The sequence below is a fragment of the Trichomycterus rosablanca genome, chromosome 18, assembly GCF_030014385.1.
Source record: "Trichomycterus rosablanca isolate fTriRos1 chromosome 18, fTriRos1.hap1, whole genome shotgun sequence".
NCBI lineage: Eukaryota > Metazoa > Chordata > Actinopteri > Siluriformes > Trichomycteridae > Trichomycterus > Trichomycterus rosablanca.
This window is the reverse complement of record NC_086005.1, coordinates 23148419-23166563: the sequence shown is the minus strand read 5'-3', so window position 1 is coordinate 23166563 and position 18145 is coordinate 23148419. Positions and strand designations below refer to the sequence as shown.

Genomic DNA, 18145 nt, shown 5'->3' with positions numbered 1-18145 from the left:
ACCGCACAGAATGTCTGTATAGATGGCCAACCGGAATCAGCTAGCACTGCTGAGATTCTAACACCAGATCTCAGCAATAGTAGGCTAACATATTTTCCCCTGTGCTAACTAAGCACCCGTTTAGCCTCTGTCACATTTAAATGACAGTGCTAGCCTTACTTGGTAGCCTATTCGGTTTCTTGTACAACGTAAAGTTTATTGTTCTTTAAATAATTGCGAGCTATCCAAGCCAAATCAGCCCCAAGCCACTATGCTTCCTCCACCATGCCTTACGAATTTGAAAAAAGGTTTTAAGATGTTAATTCAGTTCCATTCAGTGCTGCAGGTACTATGTTTTATTGTGGATTAATAAACAATCAGGTCATTAGAAAGGCTTTTCTGTCACACCCTGAGAATTATTTTAGACTTAGACTTTGGATATATACAGAACAGGACACAGCTACAACCCACACCTCCAATCATCGTCCAATAATTACTGGAATGCCTGACTTAAAGAAATATTTAGCTAAAATGTTCACATACTTTTTCTAGCCTGGATGGTCAATGATTCATAAATGAAAAGTACTTTTGTGTGTGTTATTAGTTTAGGCAAATGTGTTCGTCTGTTATCATTGTGGAAATCGGACCACATTACATTCTATATTAATGCTGACATCTCAAATTCAAAAGGGCGTATTGCATCTGTATGCCATCTGGCGAACCGTTGTGACTTTTTTGTGACTTCAACTGTTTTCTCTGTGCCAACCAGTTTCTTTTGTTTGTCTTGTTTGTGCCACTGTACTGTCCTCATTTATTTTTTGCTCAGGACACCGGAATTGTAAATCGTCAGCATGCCACAGGGGGAACTGAGCACCTTGTTTATCTGCAGCTTACAAAAGAAAGAAAATGCAGACGTATAGGATAGGATCGGGCACTTCTCCACATGTCAATGCTCTGAGTGTAAAGCGTTTGGACCTCTGTGCTCTAACGTCAATGCTGATATTATCAGTGCCCTGAGAGGTCAGGCCAAAGTCAGTGAGGTACACAAATATTAGTATTGTTTTGACTTTGTTTCGTTGTGCCACTATTTAACACATTTCAAATGAGCAATTGGCTTTGAAAATCTTGTCTAAATAGTATTAAATATTGGAACACTAGCTCACCGTTTCTTCTGTGACTTCTTGTGTTGGTCGTAAGTGTTGCTTATGGTCTCTTTTTATTAGGTTTAACAAAATGTTAGTAATATTTGAGACTCAACATGGCTCCCTGTTCAGGGTATCCTTGCCTTGCTGTTAGTGTTTCCCAGTGGTTGACATCCCAGGATGAAGTGGTTGATTCTGGGGAAACCGGACCTGCAACGACCCTGACCAAGCCAAATCGATGGTAAAAGATGAAAATCAAATGAAATAAAATAAAACAACCTTTTAATGTGTACATCAAATTTACATCAAAGTAACCTAAGTAGGGGCTTCAAAAATAAGTTTTAAGTCTCAAGGATTTCTGATCTTAAATGCTTATACACGTCTTTCTTGCCACTCTGTCATGAAGGCCAGATTTATGGAGTGCTGCAGACATTGATGTTCGTCCAACAGGCTCAACTATCTAGGCACTGAACTTTGGGGGTTATTTTAGAATGACTGTCGAGTTCTTTCTCGTCTGGATGTCTGATTTGGCGTCGGACATCTCTGGGAAGGTTAAGGATTGTGCCAAGCTCCTTCCATTTCAAAATAATCCTGAGAGTGCTCAAAGCCTTATTAGATATTGTTTTATATTATCGCCTGGATCGATGCATTGCCATAATTGGATCACAAAGATCCACAGAAAGTTCTTTAGACTTATGGCTCAGTTTTCGTTCTGTCGATTACCTTATACACCTTATGCACCTGGTTACAAACTGGAGTGCCATCGCAAAAGGTCTGCATACTGTCATTATAGGAGTAAGTTAAGACTGATGGGTAAAAATTCCAGTTCTATCCAGTCAAAATCAAATCCACAACATGATTGTTCATAAAGGATTTAAATACTTTTTGAACATACTGTATTTTTTTTTTTTGGCATATGATGTAGATGTTATATTCAGCAAACAATAGAAATAGTGCATATCGCAAAGGTTTTCAAAATCAATCAGTTTTTAAACATGCTGACCAGGGTTATACAAACACTTGCCCAAGACTGTAAAACCTGTGTGTTACTTTCTTTCTGATTAGAATAAGGCAGTCGTGTTTTAATATGTTTTAATATTCATTGATATCTGCTAGAATGGGAGAACAATAGGAGCCAATAATTATAAATGATAAAACGTCTTCTGACTAAAAATCCTTTCCAACTGCTAATCTACACATGGTTACCAATGCTAATTTGCAAGCAATGTCTTTACTTTAATGATTCCGGATTTATTCTTTACCCTAGATCTAATCTTTATCCTGAATCGTTGAATACCATACCAATCGTTTGTTACAATTAAAAATCTACTACTGTTTTTTTATTAACTGCAACTTTTTATTTGTTTACGTTAAATTATTTCTTGTACATCATATCACAGATAAGTTGTGTTACAAATTCCAAATAATTTGCACTGACTTCTTACACAAATCTGTACAAAGGCTTTTTCAACTATGTGTACTGGAATGTGAACTATTAAAATGTGTACTAAGACTGAAGAAATGCAGTGTTTATGTGGATAAATGCTTAAGTAGAAGGTTTTAAAACGACCTGATTGGGAGCATGCGTTCTCATGGTGTATAATTTCATGTGGGTGAATAATTGACTTTACTATAACGTGTCTTTTCTTTAAATTACGTTTTAAAGACAGGAGTCCGGTTGTGGAAAGCCAGACATATAAAACTCGCGAAAACATTCCAGCTTCCTGTGGGTCAGTAAAACTTCACACACAGACGCCATGTAGCTTTACATAATTTATGAGAAGTGGCAATTTGTCAAATTGGAAAAGCTTATCCATTTTATTTGCTATATTTTAGCAATACAAACACACTAGTGAAAGTACATGGACTGATCTGTGTAAGCACTCTTTAAATAGTAGTTTTAGCAATACCCAGTATTAAAGGATGCTCAAAATAAAGCATGCAGCCATGTCATCTCCATAGACCACTTGAATCATTTCTGCTTTGTTTAAGTGCTGTTATTGTGGCCTGGAAATGCCTTTAACCAACAATAGCCCACCCATGAAACGGTAGGGCAGATAATTTACAGAAGAGACAGTCAGGTGCGATCAAGTTTGAATGGTATAAATATTGCCTCACAAGGTTTACAGACTGGTATATCTGTGAATGAATCATAATGTAACTTTTTAGGAAAATATACCTTCAGACTCAAAACACTAACTGTGGCCTGATAAAGACTTCTAAACTTTTCTGCAGAGCTAGATTTTGCTGCAAACAAAGTCTATCAGTTGAATGTTACTGCAAATAAACAAACAAACAAAAATAAATAAATGAATGATATGCTTTTCCACAGTGGCAGAATATTTTTGTTAATACTGCTTTGTCACAATTATTTAACCCCTATGTAATATTACTGTTATAACACCTACTGCTAGTCTGTGTGATCTAAAGTGGGTTACAACATGATTAAACCATTGGGAACTTAATAACGAGTCTTGGTTTGCTTCTGTTGTGATGTGTTATATAAACAACACCCAGAGATTTAAGGGTTCAAGGTGTGTTGCAACCATGGTGCAAACTAAGGAGCTGTCACAAAAGGCTTGGCGATTAAGCCAAATATCATAATCAAATAAACAAATTATTAATACTTGAAAGCACATTGGTAATTAATTGCCAAAGTAAATTATTCTATCTATTAAGTCTGTTTATCTTTAGTGTCTGCTTTTGGAATAAGAACATTTAAAAGTTAAAATTGTGTTTGGCCAGTTAAATTAAAATCTTACATTAAAAGATGTTTTACTTAAAAATGCTAAATAAATTGGGTTTAAACTAAATGCAAGAGGTAAAATCGATACAGCATCAGTGCACTGCCCCCCTGTTCCTATGACGCCGTTTTAACGTGGGGTGTGTTACGTAAGCAATGGTTCCTAGGGCTGTTCGATTCATTGAATTGTTCAAAACAACTCCGATTCTGATTCCTGGTGTTTAAATTCAATAGACTGCATTTAGTGAATCGATTCTACAAGACTATTTTAATTTCTTAATTAAAAACGTGCGGTATATTATACGGTACATTCGTAGGTTTGGATCGATGGTGTACATGACAGAATATGGCTAATTATTTGGATAACAATAATAAATCACTGAAAAAACAGAATTATGGACTCCACACTAATGTTACTGCATTAAAGTAAATAATTGTTCAGCATTAACACTTGTACAATGTGTAACTTGTAAAGTGATCAGGTTGCTGTTGGTGCTGTGAATGGAGCGTTTGTCAGACTGCTACAACGCACTACTGTGTGCACCGCAGTCGATTCTGCACTGTTGGGAATCGACTGTACATTTTTAAGAGTCGACTCCTCATTCCCACAGGCTGGACTTGGAGAATCGACTCTTTATGGGATCGACTGACAGCCCTAATAGAGACAGCGGACCAGATACGGATCTGTAGCGGGACGAGTTCCATTCGCGTCCTCGGTAATAGGGCATTGCCGGATATAAATGAAAATTATTGGCTAAAGGTGAGTTATTGTATTGTTTTTGGTTTTAATGACTGTATACTCAGCGGTCTTTAGCTGTAAGGATGTGTTTGTGTTGTGGCGGTATGATCTGAGGATCAGTCTCCACAGTGAAATCATGGAGGATGAACTAAAGCGTTAGCTAGTTTGGGATTTAGCTTGAGGACAATTCGCAGGGAAGCGACGTTACGTGTTTTTATTAGCTTAAACAACTCGCGAATTATATTTGGGTTATTTAAACATTACATTGTCCATTTTATGTTGAAAACGGTTCGTTAGAAGGCTGTTCGATAATGTTAGCCTTTAGCTTCGGTCGCTAGGCTAAATGCGCAGCTAACGGTACGGCCTGCGCTAGTTGCTAGCTACGTGTTACTGCATTTACCCAGACCTGTACTCTATAAGCTAACTGCGGGTACCAAATTACTAGCTAGTTAAAGAATAACAATAAATAGTTATTAATTGTGTATCTGGTGACATCTGACTAACGGTCCTGTTAACGAAAACAGAAGAAATCTAACCATGTCCTGGTGTTCACTCATTTGCAGTGATTTGAAGCAGAATACCGCCTCCATGCACACAAGTGATTTTTTTTAAAGAATGAAGTTAGGTATATTTCTGTTTCTTAGAGAATAAATAATAGACACTTTACACTGGACTGTATTTTTGTTAACCTTGATAATTAATTAATACATTTAGAACGTCCCAGTCTGGGTTGCGGCGGGTCCTGAGCCACCCAGAAACCCTGGCCTCAGGGCAGGGATACACCCTGGATCTTAGATCTCTATACATTTGCTTATATACTCTCTCATTCACACTTGGGTCAGTTTAGAATAGCCAGCTCTGTTTTGGAGAGACCCATTTTGCCATGCCTTACATTTATGGCATTCATCCGATGCCACCTTTCTAGAAAGTAATATTTGCACACTCACTGATGGTTCGCAGGTCAGAGTTTTATCCAAAGTGATTTAGAACTGAGACTGAAAACAATGCAAGCAATCGAGGCTTAAAGACCTTGCTCAGGGGGCCAACAGTGTCAGCCTTGAACCAGCTTTTGATTACCAGTCCAGTACCTTATCCACTAAACTACCGTTGCTTATTTTACCACTTGACCTGGATAGCAGTTTTACAGAACTGAAATTTAGGCCCTCTTTTTTAAACTGACCATAAATGAAAATAATACCATAAATGAATAATAATGTTCTCGCATACTTACCGATGGTTAGCAAGTGAGAGTTTCTCCACGGTAAGGAGCTGTTGACACTGTAGTCAGTGAGCTGTGCAGAAGGGCTAGTTTCCCTGCATTTGCCCTCCACTGGATGCCAACGGACGTGAGCCTCCATAGCGTTAAAGCCAAATTTAAGAGATCTTTATTCATTAGATCTTTGTTCATTAGAAGTATCAAAAGCGAAATCTCTAAAATCATTCTTTAACCAAATCTACCTTATACACATTTATCTGGAGTTTTTTTGGGCCAACTGCTACAAAATGATGGTAACCAGGCTCTTGCACAGTTATGCTAGAGATCCAAAAGTGTGTTTACAGCGTCAACTGGTTTAATTTCTTCCCTATTGAAACAAATGAAAGCCATTTTTCCCATTGCACTGTACACAAAGGTACATTTGTACCTAATGTGCTATATGAATGGTATGCAAGAGTTTTCTCTGCTGCATTTAGCTGTTACATTTTCTGCAACCCCTTGTAAGTTTGTTTTTCATGGCAGCACTGTAATAAAACCTGTTACAGTTGGGTTTGAATATGGCCTTTGTATTCTCTCACTTCACTGGTGATTCTGTTTGCCCAGTCAATGGCCAGCACTGTTTCTCACCCCACCCATATGGCCTGCTTCAGTACGTTTAGCCCCTGGTCCCTGGACCAGAAGGGTAACCAAATATAGCCTGGGTATCTAGGCACAGTATCCGTCACATAGACTTATGTTGATGCAGTGGAAAAAGCCAATAAGTGTGGGATCATGGATGTAAAAATATACTGTACCATAGGATATCATGCAGTGGAAAAGGAACATAAGTGACCGGGTCCAGTTTTTTATATGCCGACTATTATAGGGATAAAAAAAATAGTGCTTAACATAAGTGATGGTGACCCTGCGATGAGTCTTGTTTGGGGTGTGTTACTGCATTGCGCCAAGTGATTCGGGGGAAATTACATCCACTACGACCCTGACCAGGATAAAGTGGTGGAAAACATGGAACTGAAATAAAAAAAAGAAATCAACTTTATTACTGGCTAAATAGCACTAATTTGAACATGCTGTTTTATTCCATTAATTGCTCTTTCACATGAACTTTACAGAAACATCCATCTCTGTGCCATGTCTTTGGAGAGGACCTCAGATTTGGCTAACGAGAACACGTGTGAGCCCTCTTCATTGAGCCTTGATCTGCGCTGCCCCCACAACGCTTTACTTGACACAGAGCTAGGCCCAAAAGGCAAAGCTAAAAACTCCTCTCCAAAGAGCCGTCTCATCTACGCCAACACCACCCCCTCCCAGCTCCTAAACGACATCATGGGCGGTGTGGACGATGAGGTGTCCCAACAGCACCTCGAAGAGGAGCGGGCGAGAAATCAAGAGAACGAGCAGGGTCACACCGTCTCTGGAAGCAATGCCAAATGGTTAAAGGAGGGTCAGAACCAGCTGCGCAAAGTCGCTGAGAAGCAACAGGACCTAAACAGAAACCCAGATCAGAACCTTAACCTCATGGAAAATGAAAACGAGAGCCCAGACAACAACCCGAACCAGAACCGCATTCTCGAAGAGCAGGAGCATGACATTGAGAACAATAAGAACCTCAAGGTCCTCTGCTCTGACATAGACATCAGGAATGCAGCCAACGAGCCTCTTCTGATCGATACCTCTGAAATTCCCAAAAGTAAGGAGGAAGAGTATGAGGATGATGAAGAAGAGGAGAGCCTTCCTGTTAGCGGTGGAGAGAAGGACACAGACTCATCAGAGGCGCAGAGCAGCAGTGACTCGAGGAAAGGTGAAGAAGGAGGAGGCAGAAACAAATGCTTACTGTTCAGCAAGAATGGAGCACCTAGTGATGAAGACTCTAGCTGCATGTCTCTGTCCCAGGGTAGCACAGCCACTAGCACTCCTGATGGAGACTCAGGTAGCGTAAGCTTATTTTTATTATTTATTCTAGTTGTTTGATGATGCCCTTAAAAATGCAAAACTTTAAGCTTTATTATACAGTCTCACATTCTCATTAGCAGGAAGCAATCAAAAGTACAGGGTAACATTAAAAAGGATGTATTTTGGTGTGCTTTGATTTTTCTCTCTGGGAAAATTCTCCAAATTAACCAGAGTAAACGAACAAAATAAAGTGCATGTTTTAAACCATACAAAGAGCATTGCTACTTCTTAAGTGCCTTTGTTCCTTAATGTAAACACCCCTTTTTTAGAGTCCTACTGGGACCGCAGTGCGTTTGAGACAGACTCGGACCTGCCAGCTGGGTGGATGCGTGTGCGGGACACCTCTGGCACCTACTACTGGCATATTCCAACAGGCACCACACAATGGGAACCACCATCTCCAATGGAGGAGGGTGCAGTGCCAGAGAGACCATCAAGCACCTCACCTGCAATAACGCCCTCTGAGGAACCGCAGGTAAGAGCGGTTATACATTTTTTTTGTTTTTAAACTGGAAAAATGTGGAAAAAAACTATGTAGTTTCTAAAATTATGTGTTGAACAGCTAGACAGAGTAGGCTGAATTTTAAAAAATGTGGCCTCGTCTCTGTGTGGTTTCTTTTAGATCACATGGACTGGTGTTGGTCGTCAAAATAGATTTAATGACGACCTCTGGAAGGTAGGTTCAGTAATTTTTATTTCAGCTTTTTTTTATTACACTGTTTAACTGTGCAAATATTTAAAGAATTTGCGGGTTACCTAACATGGGTTTTCTTTATGTTTGTGATGAAGGAGGATGTTACTTCTGATCAAAGTCTGAAAGAATTTGAAGGAGCCACTCTGCGCTATGCCTCCATCAATCTCAGGTACTTTAATTCAGTTTGGTAAGAGAGGTACTGTGGTCAGTTTCACCATACTCTAATTATGCAAGATTCCATTAGCATGCATCATGGTTAAGCAGTGCTTTACTTCTGGATGCTATTCAACTAAAGTAAAAAAATTTTAGATCTCCATTTCCTTCTCATTTCTAATGTGCACTTACGTGGTTCAGCAGACTAATGCCCCAGCCCAGGACCGTTGAGATCTCAAACTTGTTATTTTGAAACCCAGCGGTGCTGTTGACCTAGCTGGGCATCTAACAGACACTGAACTTTTTGTGTTTTGTTGATTTGGCCAGTTAACCTCTGCAAAACTGAACATTGTGTTGATGCACACTGAGTATTGTTAAAGTCTTTACCACAAGTTGAATGTGCTTTTTTCATTGTTTTCATTTTTAACAGTGTTTTTAACATGTTTTTTAAATTTTTTAAATTTTTTAATGCCCAGTTGTTCCCAGTCAGAGACTGAAGAGAAACCAAATTCATACAGCGCTGATGGAGAGGCCAAGGTATGAAGCTGGTTTTCAGTAGTGTTGTTCATAACTGTCACTGTCAGTCCCTGTTATTACTCATAATCTTTTTTTTGTGTTGTAGTGTTTTGCTGTGCGATCTCTTGGCTGGGTGGAGATATCAGAAGAAGAAATGGCACCTGGCAAGAGCAGCGTGGCTGTCAATAACTGCATTCGACAACTCTCCTACCACAAACACAACCTGCACGACACTGCTGGCATCTGGGGAGAGGTGCGTCTGTCTACGTGCATGCGTGTTGCAGATAGAGTGCATTGCTGCGTGTTTACTGAATAAAATTTTATTCAACTTTTTACCGTATTTTGCAGGGGAAGGACATGCTTCTAGTTCTGGAGAACGAAATGCTAAATCTGATTGATCCTCTGGGACAGACCCTTCTCCACTCACAGCCTATAGTCAGCATCCGTGTTTGGGGTGTCGGCAGGGACAATGGCAGGTCAGTACACCAACCAAGCCTAAAAAAAAAAAATTAAGAGACAGACGTGTGGCACAAAATATGAAGAAAGTGAAGCCTAATTCTTGCACCCAAAATTTTACATGTTTGCTTATTTAAGTTTTAAGATGTGGGATTTTTTTAACCCATTATGTTGGGTCAAAAATATACATACCTTTATGTCCTTCTACACTGCTCAAAAAAATAAGGGAACCACATCACACATCACATCTAGATGAGTGAAAGATTCAAGTCTGATCCAAGGCTTATCCAATTTGTGTGAATTTCATCACAGCAACTCATAATGTTACTCATTAGTGTGTATGGCCCCCACGTGTCGGTATGCACTCCCAGCAACGTCTGGGCATTCTCCTTATGAGACTGTGAATGGTGTCCTCTTGGCTCTCCACCCAGACCTGGATCAGTAAGGTCCTGGACAGTCTGTGGCACTGCTTGGTAGCATCAGATGCACTGACATAATGTCCCAAAGGTTCTCACTTAGATTCAGGTTTGGAAAACGTGAGAGCTTGTCAAAGACATTGTCCTTGTTCTCTAGGAATTGCCTCCATGTTCTGGCCACATGAGGCTGGGCATTGTCTTGCACCAGGAGAAACCTGACAATCATCAGTGTAGATCTGTTATTGGTTATTGTAGTATTAGACCTGCTAATTGATTAAAATGGTTCAGCCCTTGTTTTTAGTGTTTTTGTTGTTTGTCTGATTTTAGGTTTGAATTTGATTTCTCCTCTGTAATGATGCTTCATAATTAATATATGCTTTGCTAAAGGACACTTGCGTTATTTCATTTATTTCACATTGACCTGCTAAACTAAGTTGGATTTTTGTTGTGCTTCTTGCTTTATTTGCTGTTCAAACCTTGTTTGGTTTCTCTTTATGCTGCTGCATTCTGGGACTCAGGGAGAGGTAGTGTATTGCTTTTATTGTGCCCTATTTTTCATATTTGTTGTTTTCACTGCAGTACGGTACTGCAGCCGATTTTCATTCCACCAATCAAGTTTTCGTTACTGTCATAGTGTTGTGTGTGTCTGTGTGTGTGTGTGTTTAATTCATTGTATTAGTTTTTTAAAATGATGTGATGGTAAATGGTTTTATTATAATCTGGTAGCATTTAATCCTACACGTTGCCCATCATTTTTCACCATTTCTCTTCAGACGTCAAACATTAGGCTATTTGTTTCATGCAAGCACACAGTTGTAAACATTTGTTTCTCACCACAGGGACTTTGCTTATGTGGCTCGAGACAAGCTAACCCATGTTTTGAAGTGTCACGTGTTCCGTTGTGACACTCCTGCCAAGAACATTGCCACCAGCATGCATGACATCTGTTCCAAAGTAAGCACTTCTCTTCTTTTGAATAAACAATGTCTTGTGGTTCATTTCATAATTTTAGTTATAAAATTAATTATCTTCATGATTTGTATGTCAGTTTCTGCTATTATTAATGTAGGATAGTGATTTATGTAGTCAGCAGATCTATTTAACTCATGACTGAGTTTTGTAATGAATTTGACACCCCTGATGTATTTGAACATAGGTGTTTAGTAAATAAGTAGTGGAGTTATTTTAATGGAGCACCAATAGGCAGTCTTACCTGGATTTTGCTTGTTTGTAATGAAGTTGTGTCTATTGTGTATAAACCTGGAGAATTTCTTTCACAGATCATGGAACAGAGAAAGTCATCAAAGTCAGGTCTGAACAGATTTAACATTGACCCTTCAAAACTTGTGGACATCCCAGTTCAGGGTATGTGACATTATTCAGAATTTAAGCAGAAACATCAGCCTAATACACCTTTATTTGCATAACACATTGTCTGAAGAATGAAAGATGTGGTGATGCCCATATTGGTTTGCCTACAGTATAGTGAAAATCTCCCGTTAAAGTGGACATAATGATATCCGTCAGGTGCAAGTGTTAGACGAGCACTTATGGTTTTCTTGCTTAGCAGAGGTTTATTTGCATTTAATTATTTAATTATTTATTTTTTACTTTTAGAGTTCCCAGCACCAAAGAATGAGCTGGTCCAGCGTTTCCAGGTTCGCTACCTTGGTAGTGTTCCTGTGGCAAAACCAGTAGGTGAGTAACGCCTTTCTTTTTTTTGAAGCTTTGAACTTAAACCTAGAAGCAATCATTTGTCAAGGATTTTCTGCCAAACTATGTAAATGAGTCACATGGTTTACAATATTGTACAATGGCTGTCCCTGTGCTCTGACCCCAGCTTCCAAAGAAGCTGGAATATGCACATAAAGAATGTATTGTACTGTAAATGTGTAAATGTATAAATGACAAATAAAGGCATTACTGCCCTAGATTATCCATACAGTAGCATGGTTGAAATTCAGCTGTTTGAATTTTGCATAATTCCTTTGTGCTGCTTGACGATCCTTGCTTTAATTTGTGTCTCACTCAGGCATGGACATTCTTAATTCCTCCTTGGAAACTGCACTTGCCTCCAAAGACAAAGCTGAGTGGAATCCTGTGACTGTGAATGTGGCCTCTGCTACTCTTACCATCCTCGTTTCAGATGTAAGTCTACACACACACACACATTTTTATATCTGAACCATTAATCTTATAATGAAATGGGTTGTATCCGTTTTGCTAATTCTCTAATATTGGTGTGGACGTAGACCGAGGAAGTTCTGTCAGAGTGCCGCGTGCGCTTCCTGTCATTCATGGGCGTAGGGAAGGATGTCCACACCTTTGCATTCATCGTGGCTGAGGGTCCTGGAAACTTCATCTGCCACATGTTCTGGTGTGAGCCCAACGCTGCCAGTCTGAGTGAAGCTGTGCAAGCTGCCTGCATGGTGAGTGAACAGCAAGGGTTTACTGTGCGTTTTTTTTTTTAATTGGCCAATATCAGATTTTTAAATTTGTATTGGAAACACTGGGTCTGTTCGAAAACATAATTAACTGCCTTGCTGCCTACTGCCTATCTAGACAGCTGCCTAAGTAGAGAGGATTCCAACAAGACATCGAACTCATAAGGCAGCTTATTTGGACACAATACTTAAACGGTGATTACGTCACCACAGTTTCGCTTACTAAGCTAACACAGTTAGCCTTAGACCATTCAAACCAATGGGATGAGGTGGCACAACCCACTAGCTTGCCAGCTAACATCTCCCTCTGTGTACCAAAAACAGTTAAACTGTCACTGACAAGCCCAAATTTGCAAATAAATGACACTTGTACACCTTTACACAAATTAAAAATGAATTAGAATTTATTTACATTTGAAAAGAACCATTATTTGTAATTTTTTGTAAGAAGTCGTGCCGCATTGAATGCTGGGATTGCCTTCATCTCTAAGGAAGCATCGGATGCTCCATCGCTATTCAGTCAGATTATCGCTTTAAAATAAGGCACTTTAATAGGCAGCATTTTAAGGCACGTAAGAATTCGAACAGCCTTCTTCTCAGGAGCGTGTAGGATGGCATAAAATGTGTCTGTGTAGAAAGCTCACTAGGTGTTCAGACCGAACCACTGTCACAACTTCAGTACATGTCTGGCCATATTTCTAACGTTGCATTTGTTTCCATCTGTGTCTCAGCTGAGGTACCAGAAGTGTCTGGACGGAAGACCCCCAAGCACCATCTCGTGTCTGCCTGGACCCCCTGCCGACTCTGTGGCTCGCAGAGTGGGCTCTAGCGTCAAGAAAGGTGTGCAAAGCCTACTGGGAACGTTTAAAAGATCTGGTGCCCAGACACCTTAAAAGAGTCTGTACCACCCGCAGCGGCATTCATCCCCCATCACGGTCCTCATCTCTCCTGCCTGATGCGGGCTACAATCGAGCCTCGAACACACATTGTACTCCTCCTGATGAGCCTCTCCTAATGAGCTCAGGTTACCCTCTATCTCTCTATTTCTTTGTTGTGAGTGAGATGGGAAAGAAAATGCATTCATTTGGAGACAGGTTGCCCAGTTTAATATTTTAGACATGCCTAATTCCAAAATGATTGGAATTACAAACATCATTGTGCAAATAAAAAAGTAACACTTAACTACTTGTTCTTTTAAAAACACTTAAACTACCAACAAGCAACATCACTACACTACTCAAGGTGATAATTATGTACTGTAACTACTATTGCTGTCTTATTTTTTATATTTAAGCAGTCCTTAAACTTATGTGATTAGTTGTGTGTTTATTTTCCGTTAGCCCACAAGAGCACAGATAGCATGGTCCCAAAAGCAGCGCCCGTCACAGAGTGTGTTTACATGCACACCAATAATCTGATATTGATTGCTGCTAGTGTTTATGTAAAAATCAAGCTCCACTTTATTTTTTATTATATTATTATTATTTTTTAATCTGGTGAAGCTTCCAGAATTTGACCCCAGTAACATGTACATGTAGACTTGTTTTCATATTCCTGCCAGCTTTCTATAACTGCACACGTGTGGAACAAACACATCATTGGTGGTGGTGTCGTCTAACCTACGGGGAATGTCTGTGTCACGTATTGGAACATAGTTCAGCTCAAGTGATCGGTGTTTAACTGAGACAGTAAACATTTGTTCACCCCCCTGTATTATAATAGAGTAATAGAGTAATCATGTGTGTGTTTAGAATAACACTTTTATCAAACATTCCTATCTGCTGGGTCAATATTTATCAAATGACACTTCCAACATTACTGGAAGTAAACACACTGCTCATTTATATAGACGCCTGAATTTTACTGTTACTTGATTTTGAAGTGCTGACGTGCATGTAACACTGCCAAGGGGTTTATTGTCAAAACAATTCCCCATTTTTTCTTAGAACTACAGTTGTCCAGTCATTGTGTGCATGTAATCACACCCAATTTAAGATTTTAAGAACGCGGTCGATGTGACCTTGGTTAAACTAAAAAGTTTAAATTATTTAAACCAGTTATTTATATATTTGTCTCTAATAGGATACTGTAACGTAGTCTTCCAAAACAAGTGCACAACCGTGATTTCTTTTGTTTTTAGGATTTGTTTCAAGTCGTGTCGTTTATAGAAAATTTAATTTTCCTGACTTGGTGGAAATTTAGTTTTTAGACACAAGGTCTTACCACTATGTGGTTATTTCACCTCTGTTTAAATGTCAAGAGTTTTCTCTGTGCCTGTCTGTTCTGGTCTAGATATAATTAATAAATGTAGTTTTTTTGGGCGGGGGTGTTGGGTTTATGCAGATTTTTCTGAAGCAGTGGTCCTCAACTGGTGACTGTCCAACAGCAGACGTGCTGTTGTTAATGTTCAACAGCAGACGTGACCAGACATGAAATTTTGTTCTGGCTTTTTTAAAACTTTAACCTTTGTAGGTTAGCAGGAGATATATGGTTCAGGGAGGTTTTATGATGGCAGTTAACAGTCGACTAACTACTGGTCTTGGGTGCAAGTAGGAAACCATCACTGCCTTTTAAAAAAAGCATATAAACTTTAGCAATAGACTGTCAAAAGTATGACACTTTACAGACTTGAGTGCAATTTCATTCAACATTTCCATTCAATACAATCAGTGCATTGTAACTTGCTCATGGATTGCAGTAGTTTACTTTAAAACAGATATTGATTTTTAGGGGGTGGTGTGTGGGGTGATGGGGGAACTGTATGTATTGTTATATCAGAAGCATAAAGCTTGGCACCTTTTTTGAGATTGGCTAATGTCCCTGATATTATCAGGACTAAAATTATAAGGCAGTAGTTTTGCATTTTAATGTGGCATGTGCATTTTAATTGTCATTATTAGTGTCTGGATTTTAACTGATTGATCTTTTAGTTTGCAAACTTTTGCTGCAGTATGGATTTTTTTTATACATAAAATGAACTAGAATGAACTTTGGGGACACAGCTTTGGCCGGACCAGTTGGGAACCACTTATCCAAAAAGGTCCAGACACATTCAGGAATTCACAGGTAGAGGGCGCTGTTTCTCTCTTTCTCTCTCTCGCTTGATAACAATCCTGGTCAAAACGATCAGGTCATTTTTTGTGATTGTGTGTGTTTTAGAACAAAAGAAAGAAAAAGAAATTAATTGTACACTCTTGAAACGACCAGATGTTATTGATTGTTGTGTATATACACATACACTGTTTCTCCTTCTCATGCACCTTGTAATATAACTGCACCATTATTTGCCTCAGCGTTTGGCTTGACCCATTAACAGCCATTCATAACTATCACACGCTACACTTGCTCACTGAATGTTATTGTATATAATGAGACTAATATAGTAGTAGTAGCGGAATGCACTCATATCCAGTAGCACATGGCTTCGAATGCTTTCAGACCCTGGTGCCGTTTTTTTATTTTTTATTATTTATTCTTTTCATTTGGAACACAGAAGAGTTTTTAAGTTTTAGTTCAGCTGCTTAAGTGATGTAATAAAAGTCCAGAAAAGGCGTTGTTTTTTTGCTCTTGTGATCTTAAGAAAACTGATGTTGATTACGATTTTAGTTGTTTTACTTTTGATCTTAAGATACCTAAAACAGTTTTTTGTGATCACAACTTTTTTAATGATCAAATGCATAGACTGCCTCTTTTGTACTTTGTTTTGTATCCACATAATGAAACTTGCATTAGTTTTTGCTTTGATCAGGGAATGACGCTTGTTTATTAGTGCTAGACAATTTTCAAATTAATGTTTGTTGATCTTTATCACAGAAGAACACAGAAATGTGCCGCCTCAGCCTATCAGAAATGTGAGGAAAAAATCTCAAACAAGTGTATCTTGAAAACAGTTGTTTTCTTGATCACGAGATAAAGCTATATATCGCATTTTTTCTGGACTATTGTATTGTACAGACAGAACTGGATTTCTTTTTGTCCTCACCTCACGTACTCGGGAGTAATTTGCACTGAAGTTGCTCTACTAAATGCAATAGTGTATGTGGTCGTGTGAGCATTTTGTGTAGAATATGTCAGAGTTGTTGTTCGGTATGCACTCTAGAGCCAGTAGAACTAGATCACTCCATGTAATAGCTGAAAATGGTTCTGGGTAACGACATGGAGTAATATCTGTGTATTGTATCTTATTAAAAGAATGTAAATGTTGGATGTTTGTAATTAATCCATTTTAGAAAAATGCCATTTTTTTCACGGAGGAATGAATGTGCACAGATCATAACCAGCCGGCCTATACGTTATCTCCCATCAGCCATCTGTGAGTGCTGTTGCTAGTGCATTTTCACACACGTAATATGCAACTATTATTGAGAGTTAAGAGTTTGTAGAATATAACAATGCTTTTAGTTTAACTTAAAGCTAAGGTGCAAGAGATTTCATTTTTTTATTGCTTGGTTTGATTTCTAAAAATGTAAATTAGGTGTCATGTATTGTACATACATGTATATTAATATGATGTGTCACTGGGCAAAATAAAAAGTTATTGTCTGTCCATTTGCTCTGGTAATTTAATCCTTTGCACCATACAATTTAATGTTAAATGTACTAAATCTGGGGTGGGGTGGGGCTTCTACCAGAGTGTAAACTATATGTTTTTACAACCACACATGGAAAATTATTTGTCATGATCAAGACACATGGCGTTATGTAAATGCAGCCACTAGAGGAACATCAGTACACCCTTAGGGTCAGGGCCCAGCCCTTGTTGCGTCAGAAAAGGGCATCTGGTGTAAAAATTAAGTATGTGGGTGAATGATCCACTGTGTCGACCCTTAATGGGTGCAGCAAAAAGGAATCAGTTGTTTATTCATTCTTTTTTTGTTTTACCACTGCTTTATCCTGACCTGGGTCAGATTCATTGGGTGAAAAGTAGGAAACACCCCGAACAAGTCACCAATCCATCCCAGGGCATGGGGCTACCTTTATGCAAATGGTACTAAATCGTACAGTTTTCAGCTTTCTTCCACTTTCTTCGCCTGACCTACAATTAAACATCAATCAAACCTGAAGAATCAAAAAGGGATTTTTAAATTGCAAGTACAAGGACTCTTGTAAATTTGGGAAGCTTAAGCTTGTTTGCTGAGAGTAATTAGCCAAAATAAACCACAATGTTAGAAAATGAACCATAATTATTACTTGTTGTATAAGCTTCAAATCTGCAATTGCTAACAGCCTTGCGAAAGTATAAATAATCATTAGTTTTAAGTACACACTTCGAGTTTATATTTGTAATGAAGTTAATGAGACTTCCTGCTGTGATTTAATGGTTGCCATTCTACATTTTCACCACTGGGTGGCACTAAAAACTATTAAAAGATAAACTGTGCTGAGAACAACAAATCCCACTGATAACGGGGTCATAAAATTAATTATATATCAAATATAGGCTTCCAGCTTTGTTGCAACAGTTTGGGGAAGGCCATTTCCTGTTCCACTGTGCACAAAGCAAGGTCCACAAAGAACTCCAGTGACTGCAACTGCAGACTTTTTCATCCAACGTCTGTGTTCGACGTCGCAGATTCTCTTTTGACTAAAATCCACAAAACTCTTGTGGAAACCCTTTTAAAAAGAGGAAGCACTTTTTAAAGTATAAATAATAATTCATTTTAAATACACACTTGTTTATATTTGTAATTAAGT

The 18145-nt window shown here is 38.7% G+C and overlaps 1 protein-coding gene across 1 annotated transcript; it reads left to right on the top strand.

The window, feature by feature from the left end:
- Positions 1-4542: 4542 nt before the first annotated feature.
- Positions 4543-16997, top strand: apbb1 (amyloid beta (A4) precursor protein-binding, family B, member 1 (Fe65)). Its single transcript, XM_063013762.1, has 14 exons — positions 4543-4624; positions 6932-7749; positions 8042-8247; positions 8395-8448; positions 8562-8635; positions 9096-9156; positions 9242-9388; positions 9484-9611; positions 10847-10961; positions 11288-11372; positions 11625-11705; positions 12040-12155; positions 12260-12436; positions 13183-16997. Exons 2-14 carry the CDS (start codon positions 6951-6953, stop codon positions 13342-13344), a joined length of 2205 nt encoding a protein of 734 aa, XP_062869832.1. The 5' UTR covers positions 4543-4624; positions 6932-6950; the 3' UTR covers positions 13345-16997.
- Positions 16998-18145: the final 1148 nt, after the last annotated feature.

What these genes read in the sequence shown, in the direction of transcription:
- apbb1 (XM_063013762.1), top strand. Translation starts at nt 6,951, where the DNA reads ATGTCTTTGGAGAGGACCTCAGATTTGGCTAACGAGAACACGTGTGAG. An exon ending in TGCATGACATCTGTTCCAAA is followed by an intron (nt 10,962 to 11,287) that starts GTAAGCACTTCT and finishes TTTCTTTCACAG; the next exon opens with ATCATGGAACAGAGAAAGTC. An exon ending in TCCTGTGGCAAAACCAGTAG is followed by an intron (nt 11,706 to 12,039) that starts GTGAGTAACGCC and finishes TGTCTCACTCAG; the next exon opens with GCATGGACATTCTTAATTCC.